This window comes from Drosophila sechellia, chromosome 3R (genome assembly GCF_004382195.2).
Source record: "Drosophila sechellia strain sech25 chromosome 3R, ASM438219v1, whole genome shotgun sequence".
NCBI lineage: Eukaryota > Metazoa > Arthropoda > Insecta > Diptera > Drosophilidae > Drosophila > Drosophila sechellia.
Genome location: NC_045952.1, coordinates 26,514,343 through 26,536,729, shown reverse-complemented (window position 1 = coordinate 26,536,729; position 22,387 = coordinate 26,514,343). Strand labels below are relative to the sequence as shown.

The 22,387-nt window shown below is 45.5% G+C and overlaps 1 protein-coding gene across 3 annotated transcripts in view; it reads right to left on the bottom strand.

Moving 5' to 3' along the window:
- The window catches only part of LOC6618746 (polyadenylate-binding protein RBP45), a 39,613-nt gene extending 17,747 nt beyond the window's left edge, over positions 1–21,866 (bottom strand). For all 3 annotated transcript variants that reach the window (XM_032721009.1, XM_002042968.2, XM_032721010.1), the window contains exons 1-2: positions 21,722–21,866; positions 19,175–20,156 (exon numbers count right to left, since the gene is read on the bottom strand). In XM_032721009.1, the coding sequence (XP_032576900.1) occupies positions 19,175–19,661 (487 nt within the window). In that variant the 5' untranslated portion in view covers positions 19,662–20,156; positions 21,722–21,866. The remainder of the gene's footprint in view (positions 1–19,174; positions 20,157–21,721) is intronic.
- Positions 21,867–22,387: the final 521 nt, after the last annotated feature.

Below are 22,387 nucleotides of genomic sequence, written 5' to 3'. Positions count from 1 at the left end.
ATGGTGAAACGTTAAGTCGCGGGATCCTGGGCGGGCTGAATAAGTAGATTCGTTCTGACTGCGGCCTGTTGGCCTTTTAAAAACACAAACCAAACGAGTAAATCTCTGCGTGTTCACGTGTACAAATATACCAAGGGAGGGAAACACTGCGAGAAATCAGCAAAACGCTGTTTAATTTTATAAAATATAAGAAGGAATAAGCTGAATTAATAGAGGCATGCGTTCATTGAAAAGGTATTGTTCATCCTGAAACAAATTAAATTAATACCTTTAATAAAAGGTTTTTCCCGCAGTGCCTGCGTTTGTGTGTACGTGGCCACTTTTTATTTAATTGGAAATTGCGTATACGCCACCGTTAATGAGCCCATTGTAATCGCAGTGGCGGAGCCGAGCGCGGCTTAGTACATTGAGGCGGCTTGACTCGGATCGAGTAGTTGGAGTTATTGTAAATCAATCGTGGGGGCTCGTTCCGGCGGCTGTCACATTATTGCTTTCGCCCCTTTGCGCACTTGGCTGGCTCAAAGGTGAAATGCTTTCGCCTGGTTGGCCAAAAAGGCGAAAAACAGCGGCACGCAACTTGCCAAGTGTACGTAGCGTAACTCTCGCCCGAATGTGTGCGAGACAGACAAACGAGGCAGCCACTAATTGCAGTCAAAGGCCGCTTTAAATTTGCACTGAGCCGCGGGCTCGATTGGCAGTTCTTGCCCCCGCTGCCACGCCCCCTCCCCACCAGCTGTCAGCCGCCTTCGGTGTCAGCATGTCAAGCACGATGGCAGCTTTTCATTTCTTTCGCCCGCTTCCGCCGCCTCAGCTCGGCTCGGCTCGTTTGCTGATTAAAACGGTGCGTATGTAATGAGTTAATTAAGTTTTTGCCATCGTTACAGTCGCCCACTGTCGTTGTCGTTGCCGTTGTCGTTGTCTTTCACACACGTGCCCATAAATTAATCATAAATCCTTGCTAGCTGCACGGCAGTTACAAGTGTTTTGTATATTTGCCGAGGACGCACCTGTCCCTTTCCGTTCACCTGGCCTCCTGGCTTCCTGCCTTGCTTCACCTATCAACCTCCCTGACTTTCTGGGCGAGAGCGTTAACATCGTCGTGAGCCAGGTGCCACGCCCAGCTGGCGGGGATTGTGAGTCGCCTTTGGACTAAGTGTGTCAGCAGTGCCTCCTGCCACACCTCCTTTTACCATTTGATTAAAGACGGAAGCTACTCAGGGCGTACACCAGCGTCCATGTGTGTGAGGCATTGGAACACTGATAAAAATCATATACAAATTCGTTTAATATACTTCCCCAGAAAGCCAATTATTAGGCGGATGTATAGCATGTATTTATTTCTCCCAGTGCACAACTATCCACTCTTACTTGTCTTGCTGGCTTCGGCTGTTTTGTTGGCTTTAGTTGTTGTAAATTTTATGTTATCCGCTTTCATTGTTTGTATGCCTTTATTTATGTTACCCACTGCCTGCTGCCTTGCTTTACTGATTTGCCGTTGTTATTTATGCGTTTGTGCTAAACCTTATTTCCTGTTTGTCTTACATAAGCTGCAGCGCTTAATTACACGCAACCCCTCGAGGACACGATTCCGGGCAGGATGTGGATGGCTGGTTGATCAGCCCCCAGGGAACGAGTTTCTGCCCACGGCCTTGCCAAGATGTATGTGTCCCAGTCGCATCGATCCGTGGGCCCTAATGTTTTATTGACCGGCCCGACAATCTCATTTTGCAATTCACTTTGTAAGCGACCACACGGCGTATGCGTAATGGCAATTATGAACTGGCCCAAACTAAGTGGGCAGTGCATTAAAGCTAAAAGCGTTTAGCCGGCGGTCAAAAAACCACCAGCTGACCGACTGCGCACTGATACCGTCCCGCTGTGACAGTGAAAGCCCAAACAAGCAAAACAATTTGACGCCAACAACCGCAAAACGTGCTGGCCGCCCCAGCATCCATACACATTCAGATACATATGAACCCAACCCGGATACCCGGATACCCGCCCACCCGGATACCCTGAGCCCGCCCACAACTTAACCCAAAAATTGATGAATATGTAAGCAAATACGGGGCCCAACACGCAGCGGGTTCCCACTGCCATGTATACATATATAAAAAAAGGATCAAAGTCCTGAGGCGCGTTAATTTTCCCAGACGTCAGCAGGAAAAGTTAGGGCTGCCCTTCCCCTTCCCCATCTTCGTCCTCGTCCTGTGAATATGAACCATGGTAGGTCCACAAATTATATTGAAATGTTAATAATCCAGTTGCTTAGACGTGCTGTGCCATCCCAGGATGTCCGAAAAGGACAACTCAACTGTGAAAGGATATTTACATGGAGATTTGTATGCCGCTGACTTATGACTTTGATCAAGGCCGTCCCCTAAAACCCAATCAATGGGATCCCGGCCGCATTTATGTGCTCTCGACAGTCACTTATGCCCACAATTTGGCACTGCGGTTATCTTGGGACTGGCTAAGTCCTGATAAGTATACACATACACGGCCATTTGTATGGGTGGCTCGGCAAATCTTTAAATTAAATTTGCTTTGGGGGGCAAATCAGGGCGCATTATAAAGTATAATGTGCTTTTAATTTCATTCATTTGCATGAAATGCGAGCAAAGAAAGCAGCCAGTGGACCCTGGCCTGCTGCTAAGTGGAACTAAAAAATCTAATTAGCGTCGGCCACTGCACGAGTCGACTTAAAGCAAACTTTGTGCTTTAATTTCATCTTGATTACGTCCTCGCACTGCAGCTGCAACGCCTGTTTGTGCAGCAAACTCGCAACTGAAAGCTACCAACTCGAAAGCCAATCAACTTGACTCGCTAATGAAACGCCAGTCACTTTAAGGATTCCAAACTCCCAGCCCGCTGTCTCTTTGATGCCATTAGACGCCGTTGCCGCCTCGCCAATGATAATGCTGATTTTTAATGCTGATTACCACAAGCTGCCAGGCCGCAATCCTTTGCCACCTTTTTGTGCCCATTCTCCCCACGAATCTTTGATAACCGAGCTCTCCGAGTCAGCATCATTTCCGCAAGTGTGCGTGGCATTTAAGTTGCCACTTAAATGAGCCCCAGTCGTTTGTATTGTGTAAGTGCACTGAGAAAATAAAAGTATAACATGTACATAACAAATATGAAAACCATTCCGCTATGAATAATATTTTCAGATACCTCTTGAGTTGTTTGAAAAGAATTCATTAAATTTGGCTTTAAATATTTCTCTCTGTGTAATTCAGGTGGCACCATCCTTGGCTTGGAAAAAAGGAGAGTGGGTGGTGCAGCCTCATCAAGTTGTCGCGTCGCGCAGATCAAATGAAAATTTCATTGTGTTGTGACTCGCTTTTCCTGTCTTTGTGTCTATGTTTTCGCGGGTGCTGAGAAAATTTGCGCGGAAATTCGCCACCTTTTCATGTTTTCGTGACTGGCTTTGGAAACTTTTGGGAGCAGTGCACTACAGTCGTATTGTTGTTTGTGTTGCCACCGGCGGCGGCGTCTTCTGCGCTCGTCTAACGTGTAAAACAATGACTCATTAAGACTCATCTAAATTCTAATGAGATTCAGTAACTATTAAAAACAAAACATGACAGAAGCGAAGGCAAACGCAAATGCGGCAAAAGGGTTGCTGCCCCCGGGGCCACAAAAACCCCAATCCCTCCCAACCACCGGCTTCATCAGCAAGCCCGGCAATTCCCGACTCTTATCAGGAACTCAACTCAAGTCCTTTTTAGTGCTGACTCTGCGAGTGCTCGACTTTAAGTGCCGACCGAAACTTAAATCATTTGTATGCGACTCAAGCGCCCGGCCTTTAAGCAAATGTCAATAATTTGATTTAATTGTGGCAGGGTCCCACATTCCGTTTGCAGATCGCGTGCAAAATTCGCATTTAAATGCCAGTAGCCTACTGCCTACTACGGGTATTTTTCCGATTTTCCAACTTCATGGGGTTGACAATCGTGTGGGGCGACAATGCAGCAGCAGCGCTCGGAAAACCGGAGACGACAACGAATTTGCGTAGCCAGGAATCGAAAAAAGGCAGGACGGGCCAAGAAATGCAGCAAGGTTGAGTCTAAAGTCCGTAGTCCTGACTGCCGAGTGCCAAGAACATGTTGCCTTATAACTTGGAAATCTCACACACAGAGCCACTGCGAAATGGAAATTGCGTGTGTTCCGGCCTAGAAACAACAAAAGCAGCTCTGGCCGAAACAAAACAAACTTGGCTTAAAGAAACCAGGCAGTACACTCCAAGCAAATTGGGCAGCTTGCTGAACAGCTGAAGGTTACCATCATATCTTATTAAGAAGTATTGTAACAAAATGTTTAAAAATGATTTGCTTATTACGAGATTTGATTTAAAGTGATATAATTTCCAAAATCATCTATGTTTGATATTGAAATGGCTTTAAGTATTAAGTTTCAAAAATAATTTCACTCTTTTTATAAATATTCGAAATAATTTTTGTCCGTGCTGTTTGGTAGCCCATGTGTTTGCATTTGGGTCCGGGTTAGTTATATCCCACGCACACAAACGCACTGCATGGTTGTAGACAACATCCCCGCCAGCCACCCCCGGTGAACATTTAACGCTGCTGTAAGCGTTTGTCAAAAGGGGTGGAACGGGTTGGGCTTGGGTTGGACTGGGATCCGGCGCAGGGGGATGGAAACAAACCAAACCAGCACCCGGAAAATGTATCTGTCGTCGTTGGTAGCACATGTTAGAGGTAAACGCGTCGCGGGCGAGGGGACAGCGGGAGCAGCCCCCGTGTGCCAATCTGCATATTTGTCGGGCGCCACGAAATGTAAAGCAAGTAAAAACCTGGGTCAAATTGCGGTTACCGTTTTTATTTTCCGCCGTTACCGGTCTTTCGTCTCTCTTCCGCTTTCATTACACTTGGCCAGTTCCAATTTTTGTTTGTGCTGTGGGCGGTTGTATACGCTAGGTGTTGATATATCCACACTTACGGGACATTTCGCTTTATTTCGTAGTGTCACTCGTTAGGCACCCGAATCGCTGTCGTGGTTATAGTATCGTAATAGTGGCAGTGATACTCCTTTTTCCCCAGCTCCAACATGACTTGTACATATGGGTTAGGCTGGGATAGGATGGGATGGTAGCGTGCCCTACGAATCGGGTCCGCTGGGCGTTGGAGTGTTAATTGTAAAGTGTATGTGGTTCTGTCCATATGGAAAAACCGGGCAAGTGACTTCATTTAGACTCGCACGTTTGCAGTTAATTTATCTGGCCGAAAAGACACCGGAAAGGTGTTGAAGTGGGTGCCAAATGAGATTATTTCAAGGGGTGGCCATATAAATAAATTAATGTATAATAACCATGAACTTCAGTTTCATTACATTAAAATTATTAAAAAGGTAAAAGAGATGTATGCACTATGTAGTATTACTTTAAATTCTGGCTAAAATCCCAGCGATGTATATGCATTTTCCTTGTTAAAAAAAAAACAATAAATGCATCACAGACGGTTTGCACAAGACGACGAACTGGAAATTCAAAAATCGTCGCTGAATGAAATGTTGAAATTGCACAACCCGCGTCTAGCATTTGGCTAACACATACATGGAAAAGCGGCCGGCAAGCTGACCGACACCCCTTCCCCTTTCCAAACTCCTCCTCCCACTCACACACTCTTACCAACCTTGTTACCTTTTTTTTAGAACGCTGCGCAGCTGCTGCACTTTATTTCAGTCACTTGCTTTCCATTTTTTTTCCAAAACTCCCGCTTTTTTTTTGTTGGCCACGAGTGGCTTGTTTTTGCCATGTTCCCCCCTTTTTTCACTGTGCAAATATAGCTGTGTGTGTGCTTGGGCGGTTTCTGTGAAGCTTGCTTTTGTGTGCAAGTGCGGTCATTTAATTTCGATTTGTGTTTTAGATTGTTTTGCGTTGCATTTGTTGATTTTTGCCATTTAAATAGAAATTTTTATTTTCTACACGTTCCCATGGCCGTGGCCCCCAGTTTTGGATTTGGATGGCCGGCTGCAGCCGTCGCCAGTTGGCCAGTTTTTTGTGCCTGTGTTGTTTTGGCCCGACGTATTCCATCTTTTTCTTTTTTTTTTTTTTTGAGCTCTTTCTTTTTTTTATTAACGCATGTCCATGGGGCATTGCCAACGCGGACCAGCGCCGAGCAAATTGGATTTCTTTTTTCGGACATTTGAAACTGACGAACGCCGACCGGGGACCACGGATGTGCGGCATCAGCAGGGACCTAGCTCAAAATATATGCAGCTACCATGCTGTCGCAGCCTCCTAACCGTCCAAGCGCCCAACCACCCAGCCAGGCAGCACCACCCATCCTGCACCACCGTTTCTATTAGCTACGCGCATTCATAAGAGCGGAAATTTAATCTATGCCACAGTCGCGTTCATTTGCCCACTTCTTTTTTCGATCTCGCTCTGTTTCGCTTTTGTCAATTTAAAGCTGCCGGCAAATGCTATCAACTCGCAATGTTCGTTAAATATTTAAATTGGCGCAGAACTAATGAAATAAAACCAATGCGCGAGCGATGTCAGAGCGATTCCCAAGTGGCTTCAGTTGGTTAAATTTGTGCCGGCTGCTTGGTTCGTTGGTTGACTGGGTTCGGTTTCGTTTGGTTTGGTTTAGAAATCTTTAATGTCCCTGGGGAGTCAGTGGGTTAAGGGGTGGAATTTAAACATATCCCAGTTGGGAGTGGGTCATGTTAGATGGCTAATAGGGGGGATTACTCAGCCGCAGCGGTGAGGATTTTAGAATGAACAAGTTAGACAGAATATGAATCGAACGAATTATAAATAAATAATGTGTATTTAATGTAAAAATTGATTTTTCGATAATTTAAGTACTAGGAAAATGTATACAACGAAAGCATTTTATTATTGTTCTCTAGCCTTGCTATCTTGCAATGGTTAATGGCCAAATTAGCGCAGACTTCTTGCAGTGTAGGCTGGGGGTGTTCAAGGCTCGTCATTCAACTCACGTAGCATCTTGCTTTAAATGCTTAAATAGAAGCAATGCCAGCCGAAAATCAACAATAACAAACGAGCCACAATCCGGCAGGCACATCGCACTCTCGCACACGCAGGCCAAAAATTGGCATAAATAAGTAAAAGCGGCAACAGCGCCAAAGTCAACTTAGACGTCGCCATATTGCGCATACGACGCGTGTGCCCGTGTACCCGTGTGTGTGCGTGTGTGTGTGGGTGAGTTTGAGGGCAGTCCTCTCCCTGCCCACGTGTGTGTGAGTCCTGTTTGTGTATTTACTCAACTGCTGTACCCAAAGCGCACTTGAGTGTGTATCATCATCAACATCAGCTGCTCTTCAACCACCCAAGCCAAACCAAGCCAAACCGACGACCAGAAGCAGAGGCAAAAACCCGGACCAAGTTGAAGTTGTCGACTCCGGCGGCAGCACTAAAGATACAATGCTGCAGATACAGCCAGAAGAGTCGTGACCCACAGGACACTCCCCCCTGCATTCTGTGGCCACTACACTGACAGTATCTTTGGATGCTTAACAACATTACAAGCTGACTTATGAAAAAGGGGGTGCGTTCGGGCGAGTCCCCTGCAATTTGACTTGACTTTTACGTATCGTCAAGTACTTTTCTGGTTTTGCCCACTCGGGGGACATTTGTCAGTCGAGAGACGAATTTAATTTCTGCCATTTTCCGAGCGATGTCTGCGCTCAGATATGCATTGCAATGAAAGTCATACTCGACATGTATGTATGACGAGACGAGATATCCAGATACCGGATTCCGGATTCCAGTGGGTCGTGGTCGGTAGGTCGGTCTAGTCCGGTTGTCTGGCCAAACGGCAAAACTCGTTTTTAATATTCAGCCTGCAGTGGGCGCACACAGCGTATGCGTAATATTATTACAACTGCAGCAGAAGCTTCAAATGAAACTATTTTCTGGCCCTCTTATGTGGGGGTGTGGCTTACACAGAATTCATTTCGCATTTAAATTGCTGTTCAGAGAGCAATTAGCCGAAATTATTGCTGCTACGTGTGCATCGTCACTTGGCAAGCCCAAATTAGTGGTGCCCAGGCCACCATGGCGAATGCTTAATGCGAGGCTAAAGGGAAAAATTGGGGGAAAAACAGAAAACTGCTGATTTGCGGTTTGCCAATACCCAAACGATGCGTGTTCCGCAACCACAACGAAATTCCCAATAATTTACCAAAGAAAAAAGTCAGTAAGATGGCAGAATTATGCCAAAACAAATCAAGCAAATGAAAATATCACAGCCACAAAATCAGGGCAAGACACACGCAGCGCTGCACAGTGGGTGGGATTCGACTCGTGGGTGGCGGGTGTTGGTGGTGCCACAAATGCTGTGCTTAATAGGCATCAGCTGGGTATTAAGTTGTTGTTTTTTGTCATCGTCTTCGCCGCTTCTTGGCAGCATGACAACCTTTTTTTATGCCATTCCATCAGGACGAGGGGCTGGCTGAAAGGAGGAAATAAGTCCCGAAGTCCTGAATCTCAGTCGTTTTGACAGGCGTTTGCCCTTGCCTGTGAATTCAACAAACAATTTGCGGAATGCCATTAGGTGACGCCTATTGCTGAAATTATCTCTGGCTTTCTTACTTTTTCTTTTGTGGAGCGAAATTTCAATCACCTCATCTTTTGTTATCTCCAGACCTGGGCAAATAGGCAATAACAAGTTGACGGGGGTGGCGCACAAAGGAAGCCCACAGAAAGTATTGCCTACTTTTGTGGGCGCACAATGTTAATGGGTTTTATTGTTAGCAAAAAAGAGGTAACAGAAAGGAATAAAATCCACAATCTCTCCCTTTAAATTCATCATATACCCATAAGCCGTTGATTTTCAAATCATTTAGGCTGTTCCTTATTCAACACCCACGCCGAAATTGCATTAAAACTTTGACCTCACAAGGGAAAAAAAACGCAGAAGGCAAAGCCGAAAGAAAAAATTAAAAATTAATAGCAACTGTCGAGTGCCAATGGAAACCACAATGCAGCGCACAACTAGGAACACACAAAAAATAAAAAGAACAACAAGAGCTGCGCAACAAAAACCAACCGACTAACAAAGTGTAAAAAACTATTGAGTGCTGGCGTCCCAACACTTCACTTTTGCCCTACCCCACCCCCGATTGCTGCAACTAACAAAAATTTCTAATTTAAAAGTTTTACGCCCAACCGCCGACGACGAGCAACGAGCGGGCCAAAAACAAAAAGTGGGCGGAAAATGAAGGCAGCCGAAGCTGGAAAATAGAAAATAGCAACAAAGACATAGACGCAGACATAGACGGCAAATAAAAACGCAACAAACACAGACACACACACACGCGCGCAGATAATGCAATTCCCGCCCAGGAAGAAAGTGGCTAGCTGCAATTTTGTTGCTGCCAACTTCGTCCTGCTTTCGTCCTGGCTTTGTCCTCGTCATCGTCATCGCTTCGTCCTCGTAGGCGTTGTGTTGTTCTTGCCCACATCGTTAGCAATGCTCATCGGCAACATTTCGTCAGCTTCCGCTGGTGGGCGGTTGGGTGGTCGGGCCGCTTCTCGGCGGTTCCTGGTGGCTCCTGGTGGGGCGGTGGGTCAGCGGAACAGCCAGTGAGTTTGCGGCGGTTGGAGGAGCGCGTCATGCGCGTTGGCCATCCTGCGTGGGCTGCAATCGCAATCGCAGGGGCAAAAGCAAAGGCAAAGGCACTCGCTCCTCCTCCATCTTGCCAGCCACTATTTTTATATGCTGGCCCAGTCTTTGTGGCACTCGCCCCGGGGGTTTTTAGCCGGATTCGGTGGTGCCACGGTGCCAGTGGTGGTAGTGGTGGTGGTAATGGTGGTGGTTTGAGACGAGCGTTTGTCATTGTGCATTACTTTTAGCATGCATCGCGGCGCGTTCTCTGATGCAACAATGTTGCCCGCCCGCTGTTGTAATCTGTTTGTTGCTGCCCGGTTCGTTGGCTTACACTTGGAAAAACAGAATCAAGAGTCTGCATTTGGCAACAAAAGTCCCCCAATAATCATGAAAATAAAACAATAGAACACTCTGTAATTTAAGGAGCTGTAACCTGTATTAATGCTTATGATAACTTTCTGCATGTAATTTACTAACGTTGCTGCACATTACTTTCAGTGATCGCTCAAGGTTTTTCTCTTGAAGAAATTTTACGATGATTTTCATTTTCATATTCGAATCGTGTGCTCGTGCGGGTTGGGAATAGCTTGCAAATCGAATTATATCTGCTGCCACAATGTAGACAACGGACAAGGCCGCATTACAATGCCTGCAGTCTCGTCCTGCATCTCGTCCTTTTTAGCCCTTTGGCCTTTGCCGCCCTTTGACCGGCACTTTGTTGTGTGGCTTGCGGTTCCTTTAAGCTGGTGCTCCGAAATTACCTTACTCTCGAAATTGGCTGCCGAAAAAGCCATACTTTTATGGCCCTGTGTCTGAGGCTTCATATTTCATTTTTATATGTGCTTTTTAATACGTATTTTGTCGTGCATAAGGTTGACATTTTGACACACTAATAAACATAATTTGCCCATAAAATACACTTTATTGCGCGCGCCCTGTATCAGCCATCAGTTTCGATTCAAGGATTCATGGTGTTTGTGCAGCTCCAGTGAGCTAATGCCGATGAGCGACAGTTAATGACAGGATCTGCTGGAGAGATAGCGTTAGACGAGACAGGTATAAAACCCAAATTAGGCGCTCCTGGGTTCACTGACCAACCTTTCGACCACGTCATTTGCCATTTGCCGCGTCTCGACTTGCATAATTAATTGCCAGTTGACTAGGGAAGTTCTTTCCTCTCTTCCACTGCTCAAAATCACATTTACCCATTTTGCACACAAACATTTTTAAATATTTATTAGCAACAGCTTACAAGCGCCATCCCATTTTCCAGCGTTAAGTAATTTCGTTATTTGCCAAACATGCGAGACCGGTTCGGGCCACAAATCCCGACGAGCCACGCCTTTTGATGCCATTATCTCATTCAGCAGCCTTGTCATCTCGTAAAGGATGCCTATTATAAATTAATTTCTGCCAGCCGTGGCTTTTCCTTGCCATCCTTATCGCCTTTATCACTCGCAGTGGGCCCGCACCTAAATACCGAGCATGTTGCTCCTGTTCCGGGCCATGTGTTGCTTATGTCGCCGATGTGTGTGTGTGCGCGCCCGACTATATGACTATATAATTTTTTGATTTAACGCAGAAGCTGCTCCTGCTGCTGCTGCTGGTGTGGCAATTTTTCAAAAAAAAAGAAAAACGAATGAAAAAACACCCTCATGCTTTCATTTTTGTTGCCCTGCTGTAAAAGTTGAAAGTTGTGCTGGTGCTTTTCCGCATTTCCCGCTCCTCATGTGTGACATTGATGCCTCCGCGCGCTGTGTGAGCTGTTTTATTGTTATCATTAAAGCATGCCACCTCCCTTCTTGTTCGACATGTTGTCTTTGTCTTGGCCCTCGGCCTCCAATACCACCGATGATGCGGGCTGGCTCCTCCAGGCGGCCTCAACAAGTTTGACATGGCACTGGGGATGAGCTCCGGATCCGAGATCCCATTATGATTAAAAATTGCTCTGCCAGGGCTTATCTTTTGCGGCTGGCTGCGATCATTAATGAAGCAGAAAGTGATTGCCCAGGGCCATGATTAATTGGTGGCTAAAATACAGAACGGCAGCGAGGGGCGAAGGAGTGAAATCAAAAGAAAGCTCCATGCTTTTCGGGTGCTAACTGCATTCCATTCATCAACGCTTGCCAACCGCAACGAGCAGCTGCTGTTTGGTGCTGGGGGGAAAGGGAGAAAAGCGGCAGCAGATGCATTGGAAATTCAAATAAAATTTACCACAGTTTCTCGTAACTTTGTCAACGATGCGCAACATGACGCTGATGTCTGCCAGACATCTTGAGTGCGGGGAAAAGCGGGCTGAAAAGTCCGGGGAGGAAAGTGGAAAAAGACCAAGACCTGCCAGCGAATTGCAATTTGCAATTTTATGGCAGCGCTGTTGGAAAATGTGGCAGTACGACACTGGGAAAACTGTCCTTTTATGTCAATTATGCAAATGCCATTAAACAGACTAAAAGAATTCCCTTAGCATCAAATATGTCAAATTTATATTTAAAGCCATAGTCTGAATATATTCATCACTTTTTTACTCCATACCTATAAATATTTGGACAGCAATAAATATAAAATTAAACATTTTAATAATTAACTTAATGTTGAAATGGTAGCACTTTTCTTCCAGTGCAACAGAAGCCGCCGCAGTACAAAACAAACCAATTTAAATTTTCAGCGAAGTCGGTGGATCGGCGGTTGGTGTTAGTTTGGATGCAAAAACCCAGTTAACGGGAATGAAGATGGGGAAAAGCGTGGAAAATCAGGAAAAGCGGGACAGACGGAGCTGGCGAAAAGCGCAACAAAGCGTAGCTGACAAAATCAAACCGACAGGGCCAGCAAAACAAAACGCTGCAAAAGAACGAGCTGAAATATTCGCAATGACAATTGAAAGTCGGCATTGAAAGTGGGTGGGTGTGCAAGGTGGTGCAGGGTCATGGGTGGCCTGGTGGCGTGTGGTTTGGCGGTTGTGCGGCACAGGGTGGTTGCTGTGGACTGGCCAAACACTCAATCAATAAATTATGCTGCCACGAAATATACAAATCAGCGAACGGGGAAGTGTCGTGGATGCCACAAAGTCAGGGGAGCATGGAGGAGCAGTGGGTGGTGCTGTGTTGGCGCTGGGGTGGTGCTGCTTGTTTGGCTGGTCACGCGGCAGCTGCAGAACAAAAGGCTATGCCACGACCCAGGAGCAGAGCAGCGAGTGACCCAAGCGGCGCACAGACGGATGTGGCTTTGTGGCTTTTGTGCGGTCGCTGCCTCTGTCTCTGCCTCAGTTGACGTCAGGCACCGCAGCTGCTGTTAGTCATTCGAGGAGAATCCTGTTGACGATGGTCATGGCCGGAGGATGACCAAGATAGCACCATCGCATGGCCAACACAAGCAGCAGCCGAAGGCAAACAGGGGTGTATTGGTTGGGGCTGTTTCAAAAGGGGGCACAAAAGTGCTGGTAAAGTTGGGACGAGAAATAAATTAAAATTGACTAAATTACGGTAGCCAGAAATAAGTTAAATATTCCCATTGCCAACATGCCCATTGAACTTTCAACTCCATCTGCAGCACCCCCAAGCTCATCACAGATCCCCAAGGGAAGCCCCTTTAAGCCAAAACTGTATGGTAACCATGCCTACCCGGCTGACATTGTCAAATGCGTTGACTGCTGGCTGCATTGTGCCCGGTACCACGGACATGGCATGTTTCTGTTGCTGCGTCCAGTTCCTGTGGCTGCGACAGCCTCCAAACAGGCGCCAAAGACAAAGACAAAGGCGCCCAGCCACCCGGTTGGCAACATGGCTGCCCAGCTGACCCCCGGCTGACCTCAGACCCAACCCAAGCGGACTTTAAAGCCGCTGCCAGACGGAACGGCTCAACGCCATCGATTTTTCCAAACAGGAAGAGGACCAGACATTTTGCATGTGAGTCTGGCGGACATTTAAAATGCTGTGTATAAAACATTGATCATGATTGACGATTGCGAAATTACGAGCACTGGGATGCGCGTGTGGATTCTGTGCCCGCAGGATAACAAGCACAATGCTGCCACCATATGAGCTTGTATTTGTGCATGTGCGTGTTATGATGGCCCGCCAAACATTTTTATCTGAGACCGCAGCGCACAAAAGTGTGCAACGCCGCTCCTGGGGAAAGTATTCACGTTTTATGTGCTTTTTGGCAGACTCGACTGAGAGCCAGCGGTCACTGGGATATTGTGCGGAAACAAAGAAGCATGGGGTCCTTAAAAAGTTTTGGATATCGGAATTTATGATGGTTTAAAGGTCTGCTATCCCCTTTTGACTTAAACTAAAGAACATTAAAGCTTTTAATCATTCCCAGCTCGGTTTTCCCGCATAAAAGAGACGACAAAGATGTTACACGATATTCGACTTACTGCCTTGGCTCGACTTCAAAGGCTACTTGATCGATATTTGTAATCGTCCTTTAATTTGCACCCATCACGCACACAACGCACCTGACCAGACCACAGGACCTCGCCTGCCCCATCCCTCCACCGCCTTCACCGCCTTCACCGCCACCACCTGGCCTTGTCCAGTCAAGCGGTCCATTGTCCCCGCTGTGACTGTCATGAAGTCCAACAAAGCGGAAGCTGTAGGAATTTACCAACGTTTAAACTTTAATGCCTGCTACAACAGTTTTTATTCCTTCCTCCTTTTCTCTTTTAGTCCTTGTTGCATGTGAGTGTTGGTGTGTGTGGGCTTGAGATTTTTTTCCAGCCGGGATGTCTCTTTTTCTACGCCCCGTTCTCCGCTTCATCCCGCTGCCCGCTCCAATTGAACCTAATCCGGCTGCTAAAGTATTAGCTACGTAGTTGTATGCTCATCCCGGCTGTCCAAACTGCCTTATGCTGCTTTTGTTGTTTGCTGGCATTTAGCAAAAAAACAAAAGCAAAGGAGCCAAGAAAGGACGAGGAAAGCGAGGCGGAAAATCAGGCGGAATGCCAGGGAGCTCTGGACAGGAGTGACGTTTGTTAAAAAGTTTTCCCTCTGTCCAGCCGGTTGCCAGTGGAAGTGGAACTGCAGCGTCCACTTAATAACAAGGCATCAGCCGCTGGACGTCACTTGGCATACTAATCCATTTCCCACTTGCAACGCCCACTGAATTAAGAGAGCAGCCCGTAAAGAAATGTCCCATTCTCCACAATGTATATGGGATGCCATATGTTGTATTCTATATCCTGTCACACGGAGAAAAGTGCAAAGCCACCTACTAATTGGTTAACTTATATGGATCATCATATCATATTATGAAAAGCTTTAATGTAAACTTCTGACACAACCTGTCTTACCAATTTTTAAAGACAAACCTTTTTATTTATTGAAGTGAAATTTTTGCGAGTGCATCCTTTGGGTATTGGGTATTCTTTGCTGCATTCCAGCACCTTCCTGGCAGCCAGACAAAGTCGCTGCCAAAGTGGACAGCGAATGGACAGCAGGGCAAAGACATTAATGACAGCCAACATCAATGAGTGTCGGGTGGCGGTGAAAAATTAATACAAAACGACGTTGACAACCGGGGAAAACAAAGGGGTATCCCTGGGGACTCCATTTCCTTCTGCAAACTGGCAGGTGATGGTCGGCTGACTTGGCTTGGCGTCAAACATGGCGTATGATTGATTTTCCAGTCGTAAACTATGGCTGAGCTGTGAACCAAAGTCGGGGGCGCCAGATAAAGCGGCAAATAAGCTTCAATAATAATAAAAGTTATAAATCTTTCGGCATGGTCTGCGGAGGACAAGGCGAAGTCCTTCCAAAAGGACGACGACGACATGCTGCAACGCGGCGATAATAACAATTTATTGCACACACACACACATATAACAGCCACACATACACGTGCAAGAAAATGCCGCGAGACACGATTGCAACAACAAATGGCGAGGACAAAGCGCAAAAAGCGAGCATAAAAGCCACACAATAATAAAAATGAACAATGACAGGTTAATAGCAAATAAATGAAAGCCCATAAGGAGAAAGCAGAGCAGCTCGCAGAAGCTGGGTGGAAGGCACGGAGCCAGACAAAGGACGAGATGGCGATGGCAATGCCAATGCCTCCGGTCCAGACGACAAACTATCCCCTTGGCCTAGGCACAATTGATATATAGTTTTCAATTTTAAAAACCATTGAGCAGCTGCAACGGCGAGGCGTTGTGGCAGAAAAAAATGCCCAAGATATACGTAGCACGCAGCTGGCATATTTAAAGCATAATAACTGCAAGCAAGGACACGCCGGGACATGGCGGAATGATAATGGCGGCAAACGTACTTAACGGCCACAATAATGACGATAATGGGCGATGAGTTAGCGAGCAGTGAGCACTGAGCAGGTTGACAAAATGCACTCGGCATGCAATGCACTGCCTGCCAATAATAATCGTAATCATCATCATCATTATCATTAGGGAGCAGCAGTAGCAGCAGGAGCAGCCAAAGGACATTCGACTTTTGCACACGAATCGGTCTTTGTGTCTGCCTATGGAAGCGGAAAATGCATTAACTCAGCGGCAGACGCCGAACTGAATTTATTCTCCACTCTAAGGGTGCTTTCCCGCCCACCAATTGTTATTCCGAATTGCGTCTCTGAATTCATCAGCCTAATTACGGGGCTCTTAATGGCTTCTCCAACGGAATTTATAGTGTTTTCCAATATATTCAAGGTCTGCCCAGCAAAAAGGAGCCCAGCTTAAGCTGTAATTATAAAAAATGTATGTTGGCTGTCGGTAAACATTTAATATGCTTATTTATTCAATTACATTCGGGCGCAGCGTGCAAAAACTATCGCAGCAGCCAGGAACATGAATATGCAAATCGATGGAGAGCTAGGAAAAAATTGGTAGATAAAATAATATAAATAATTTGAATTATGGCAGCGGCAACAGCTAAATGGGCTTCAAATTCAGGCATAATCTGCCCAGCTCGGCGCGCTCAATTTTATTTCACTTTATTTTATAATTTAAATATGCCATATTTAATATACGATAGGTGTCGCAAGCCGCCTGCAAGCGGATTAAATTTCGACCCGCCACATTTTATTAAATTTTCGCTCGGCCAACGCGAAAAGCGCCATGGCGACAAAGTGAAAAATCGATCACCTGTTTAAAGTTGGCCCACCCAAGCCAAAGGAAAAAAATCAAAAAAGAAAACTGGGAGCACAACAATGGCCAGGCTACTTGGCAGCTGTGCCAACGCATCAGTCAACGTCCTTACCGTCCTTAACAAAGGACGACATTTGCCGGTTGCGACACTCAGACAAAAAGAGTAGCCACTTTATAAGCCAAATTCAACGCTGCCTTTGTCTGTTTGCTTACAACTTTCGAGTTGCACATTCTTGTGTCGTCGTTCGCTTTTGCTAATTTGTTTCTGCATCCAACAACGGATTCAATTGAAAATTTCGGCAGACACTCGGCAAATTTTTTTTTTTTTTTTTTTTTTTTTTAATTTTTTTATTATTTATTGAATCTTCCCTTTGTGTTAAGAGACTAACAATAAGTGTTCAAATCTTAATCTAACTTAATTAACTTTCACTTAGTGATAGTTTTTTTTTTTTTTTTTTTTTTTTTTTTCATTAATGCCCTAATAAGTTTATTGCTGGGCTGGGAGGTCGTTGCGGTGCAGCCGGCTTTGACTGCATACTCGGATTAGTTTTCTTGCGAGGGGATTTGTATGGGTGGTCAGCTTTTCGTTATACTTCGTTTTTTTCTCAGCTATTACTTCGATTACTAATTTGATTTTTAGGTCTCTGTGTATGTTTTCGTTTCGAAGGTACCACGGCGCTCCAGTGATAATTCTCAGAATTCTTGTCTGTGCTCGCTGAATAATGTCTATGTTACTTCTGGATGCGTTGCCCCACAGCTCGGAGCCATAAGTCCAGATAGGTTTTAAGACGGAGTTGTATAGAAGAGCTTTGAACTCCAGACTAAGTGGAGAGCGAGCATTTATGAGCCAGTGGAGGTTCCTTGCTTTAAGTTTAAGATGTTTCGATTTGGCTTCTATATGTTTGCGCCAAGTGAGCCGCCTGTCCAGATGAACTCCCAGATATGTTACCTCGTCGGCTTGTGGAATGCATATGTTATTCAAGACCAGTGGTGGGCATGTTTGTTTGTTTAAGGTAAAGGTAACCTGCTTGCATTTTTGAACATTTATTGAAATTCTCCAGTCGGCAAGCCATCGTTCTACAGATGTTAAGTGTCGGGATAGGAGTGCCGTGGCTTTTATTGGGCATTTCGAGCGACTGAGTATCGCGGTATCATCAGCGAACGTGGAGGTTGTTAGATTGTAGTCTATGGGGAAATCCGCCGTATACAGGGTGTATAAGATTGGACCCAGTACACTGCCTTGCGGCACTCCAGCTTCGATTGCGCAATCGCGTGAAGTGCTTGTATCGCATCTTATTGCAAACACTCTGTTATATAGGTATGACTTCAGTAGCTTATGTGTGTTTTGGGGCAACAGCTTGATTATTTTAAACAAAAGTCCAAATTTAAAAACAAATTTGCCGCAAAGCAACGCCAGCAAACTTGCAAAAGAAACTTTTCTTTCTACAGTTCCCACTACAGCTGCACAGCTCCACAGTTCGCCAGTTCGATTTTCAATTCCCTGTCTCGGAAAAGCTGGTCAAGTGTGGACGTGCGTTTAAATGTTACGTATACGCCGCGTTGTCCGCCGCACTTCACTGGCTCGTCTTGTCTTGCACTTTTTCCTCTGACTGTGAGGCTACAAAATAAAAAAGCGAAGAAACAAGAGCAGCAGACAGACAAGTGCCACGCCCCATCCTGGTATTTACATTGCCACCCACGCCGTCTGTTTGCTTTTGCCACGAGTGTGTTTGCCTTTCGTTTAGTCAGAATGCCAACTATGACAAAATCGATGAATCAGGGAGTCCAAATCAAAATCGAATCGAGTCGAGTCGATTGACTGAGCCAATGCCACTGTGGAAATTGTCAATAATTTCAAATTGATTTCTATTTGATTTAGCTGGGCAACAAAGGCAGACCAACACCTTTGCTTCTATAATTGTGATAGTGATACCGATAGGTGGATGTGTGTGGGCTGCTTTTCTTTATATTTAGAGGCTAAGTGAAAACGTAAACTTTGACAAACACGCGGCCCTCGTTCTGGGGCCAAATAACATTAGACAGCTATTAGAGGCTTGGCCGACTTTTACGACGAAGACCATAAAAAGCATTACTTGAACAGCTCAAGCTGCTCGTAAAACTCGTGAAATTTGTATGGACCTGCGACTCAAATTGGGACTGGGACTGGGCATGGAGTACGGCCATAGGCGTAGGCAGGCAATAAAAGCCAATCGATAAGTGCCCAAAGTGTTGGTGGTCCTCGTAAACAAATGGGACGAGCAAACACCTCAATGGGTAACGTTCATCCATCAGGGAATCGTCAAGCGAGCTGCCCAGTTTTGGGGTACGAATTTATTAGCTGGCCCATCAACATATCGATTATGACAATTACGCACAGGAAGCACTAATATTAATGCTGCCATTAGTCTTAGAACATAATGATGCAGAAAGGGTGGAGATTCCATTCGAAATATTAGCTGATTCTTTGGCTTACCCTGCTTGGGCGATATGCAGAGCACCTGCTGCTGCTGCGGCGACTGCTGCTGCGAGTGGATCTGGTACTGCTGCTGCTGCTGCTGCACCACCACCGCCTGCTGCTGGGCGGCACAGACTGCTGCGGCCACCGCCTGCTGCTGCTGATGGTGGGCTGCTGCGGCTGCAGCGGCGGCTGCTGCGGCGACCTGCTGCTGCGACTGCTGCTGCTGATGCGGCGACTGCGACTGGGGATGCTGCTGTTGCTGCTGCTGCTGGGTGGTGACAATGGTCATCTGCTGCGACTGCTGCTTGCCGTTGGGTGCCTGCTGCTGCGATTGCTGCACCTGCTGCTGCTGCTGCGGGGGGGCGGGTGCCTGTTGCTGCTGCTGCTGCTGGAGGTGCGACTGGTGGATGGCCAGCAGCTTTGTCTCGTAGGGCTTTCCGTGGGCGGCGCTGAGCGTCATCTGGGCGGTGGCAGGCATCATCAGCGTGGGCATGGCCAACATTTTCCGGCTGGCTCAGTGGTGCTGGTACTTTTGCGGTGCGAAATTTGCACGTTCTGCGGTTAAACGCAGCTCGCTTTAATGCTTAATGAAGTGCCTGGCGCCTTGCAGTTGATGATATAAATAAATTGTGTTATAATTTGGCTACGTTCGGGTTTTTATTTGAATGGCCGCCTTTTTGTGTGAAACCGCAGCGTTGTTGTGATGCTGCTGCTTGTTGTTTGGTCAAACGATTTGATGCATTAAATAATTTCTACAATTTTGCTAATTTGGGAAATGCTGCCTTTTTTGTGGTTTTCCTTGACGTTTGTTCCGCTTCGTGTTGTTTGTGGTTGGTTTTAGTTTTTTAGTTTTTATAAAAAATTTCCTCTTTGCTTGACCTTCACTTATCACAGACCAATGAATTTTGTTTTCGAAAAGTTCATTTGGTTTTTGAATTATGTTTCCAGGCAGAATCCCCAGCACTCAAGGCAAGCGGATTCCCTTGGTTATATTTTTCTATGGAAATATTAAAGCACACAATTCTTTAGCTTGACGAAATATTTGCAAACGAAAAATGAAATTATTCCTCAAGCTGTAAATCATAAGTACAAACGAACAAACAAGGATAATTAACTTCGCCTGGCTGCTGGTGTGATCAAAATCCTTCGAAGCATAAGAAAAGTAAATAAAACTGACGACTTTCACTGTTTTTATTGGCAGCGCGCACAACCATTATCATATATCAAGACTAAGCCATTCACACATCATTTGAAAAATTAAATTTAATATTTTACGATTTGTGTGCTCGGCATACGCATACAAAGCGAAACATGAGCCAACAAAAAATAAAAAGTTATGCGCGTAACGCAATGTCTAAGTGCCAAAAGCAGAAACATACAGCTCAGTCAGCTCCCAGGCGAAAAAAAAATTATAACAATAATAATAAAAGCAGCGGAATACAAGTGCCAAAAAACACGCACAAGGAACCGAGCTGGGCTTTTACGACAGGACCCCGAAAGATGGCATTCCCAGCAGCCCAAACAAAGCGAGTCCTGAGTCCTGACACCCTGTACGCCCCAAGTGTTGGCAAGTGTCAGGATCAGACGCTTCCGGTTTTTATATCTCGCGCACGAGGAGGACAGTCAGGCGGAGGGACGGACGGACAGACAAATGCTATGTATAAATATAAATATAAACTTATATTTTTATGTTTATTTGGGGGCCCAGGACACACGGAAGCACTCGCGGCCGCAAGGATAAAACGAAGAAAAACCAGGACGAGTGCAAGGGCCACACCAAAAATACAAAATACATACGACACCCAGCATTCCCTTCATTTTTATTCAGGCGGGCGAGTGTATTTCTGTGTGTGTGCGACTGTGTATGAGAGTATGAATCACACACAGCTGCAGTGTCCTTTTTATATAGGAACCCAGTCGGCAGGCAGGCAGCATTTATTGGCTGCTCGTTGTCGGTTTATGTGGCCCACAAGCCGAAGTGCCAGACGCCTGTAGTTGTACATAATGTGGATATGGCCAAAAACACAACAGGCACAACAAAATACATGCACGCAAAAAGCGTTCTGGCTGGCTATGTAAATATGGCCAAAATCGATGCTCGCCTGGGTGACAACGGAGCCAAGGAACTCAAAACGGGTTAGTCGTTTTCAAAAATGCACAACTCAAATAGATTTTCTAGAAAAATCGTTTCCAAAGTTTAAGGGACTTTTAAAAGCTGTACAAAAAAAAATCCTGTCTCTAAATCACACTTATTAAATTCCGATTCACACATATTTTTTAAGTTCGAAACACTTGGAACGTTTATGCAACAAAAGTCTTTTGAAAAACCAGAAACACGAAATCATATATATTTTTGAAACACTAAAACAGCCAGCACAATAAAACTAAAAAACTTGTTACTAAATAATTAATTTATAAGTATTTTCGTTCATTTCCAAGCTTTAATATTTATTTTTGCAAATTTATATTTTATTAAATTCTTAGTTAGTTTTTCGTTTGTTCGGCTTTCGTTTGTATCACTTCGTCGATTGCTGGATTTTCCTTTTTCTCGCTTTTTCTTACTTTTCGGTTTTTATTTTGAATTCTCTTTAGCGAGCAGTTAGCTTTCGGTTTGCTTTTGGTTGGTTGGTTGGTTTGTTTGTGAAATTATAATAACAACTTAACAACAATGTAACGAATATCCTTTCTTAACGAGGACACAATTCAAACTGAAAGCGAAGCGCCTTCGTCCGCCTCACAAATAGTCAACACATCGTACCGCTCCGGTCGTTTACCGTTATTCTGCCGGCGTCGCTGCCGCTCCGAAAATCTTCCATCCTTGCCGAATGCTTGCCATTCGTGCTGGCCAAAAGGAAAAGTCCCGAGCGACGGCCGAAGTCCTGTTGGGAAAATCGTTCTCCCAGGCATGCGCGCATGTGGAAATTCGAAAAGGTTGCTGTACTGACTAAAGATTTTCCGCAATTTTCCGTGTGCTAACTCTTAGGAAAATTTCCCTACTTTTCCAGGCTATTATGGCACACTTGTGTGTTATACGAAACCACTCTGTTAATCTGCCTTATCATATTTCTTAATAAGGTATAGTTCTAACAGCGTTTTCGAGTGCCGATTACATTAGCGCCTTTTTACTCATTACGCAAAAGCCGCACAGTCGTGAGTGGAGTGTTCTTAAACGCTTTACACTAGGCAAACAAACAAAAGACCAGACACACACAGGCCCACATGCCATTG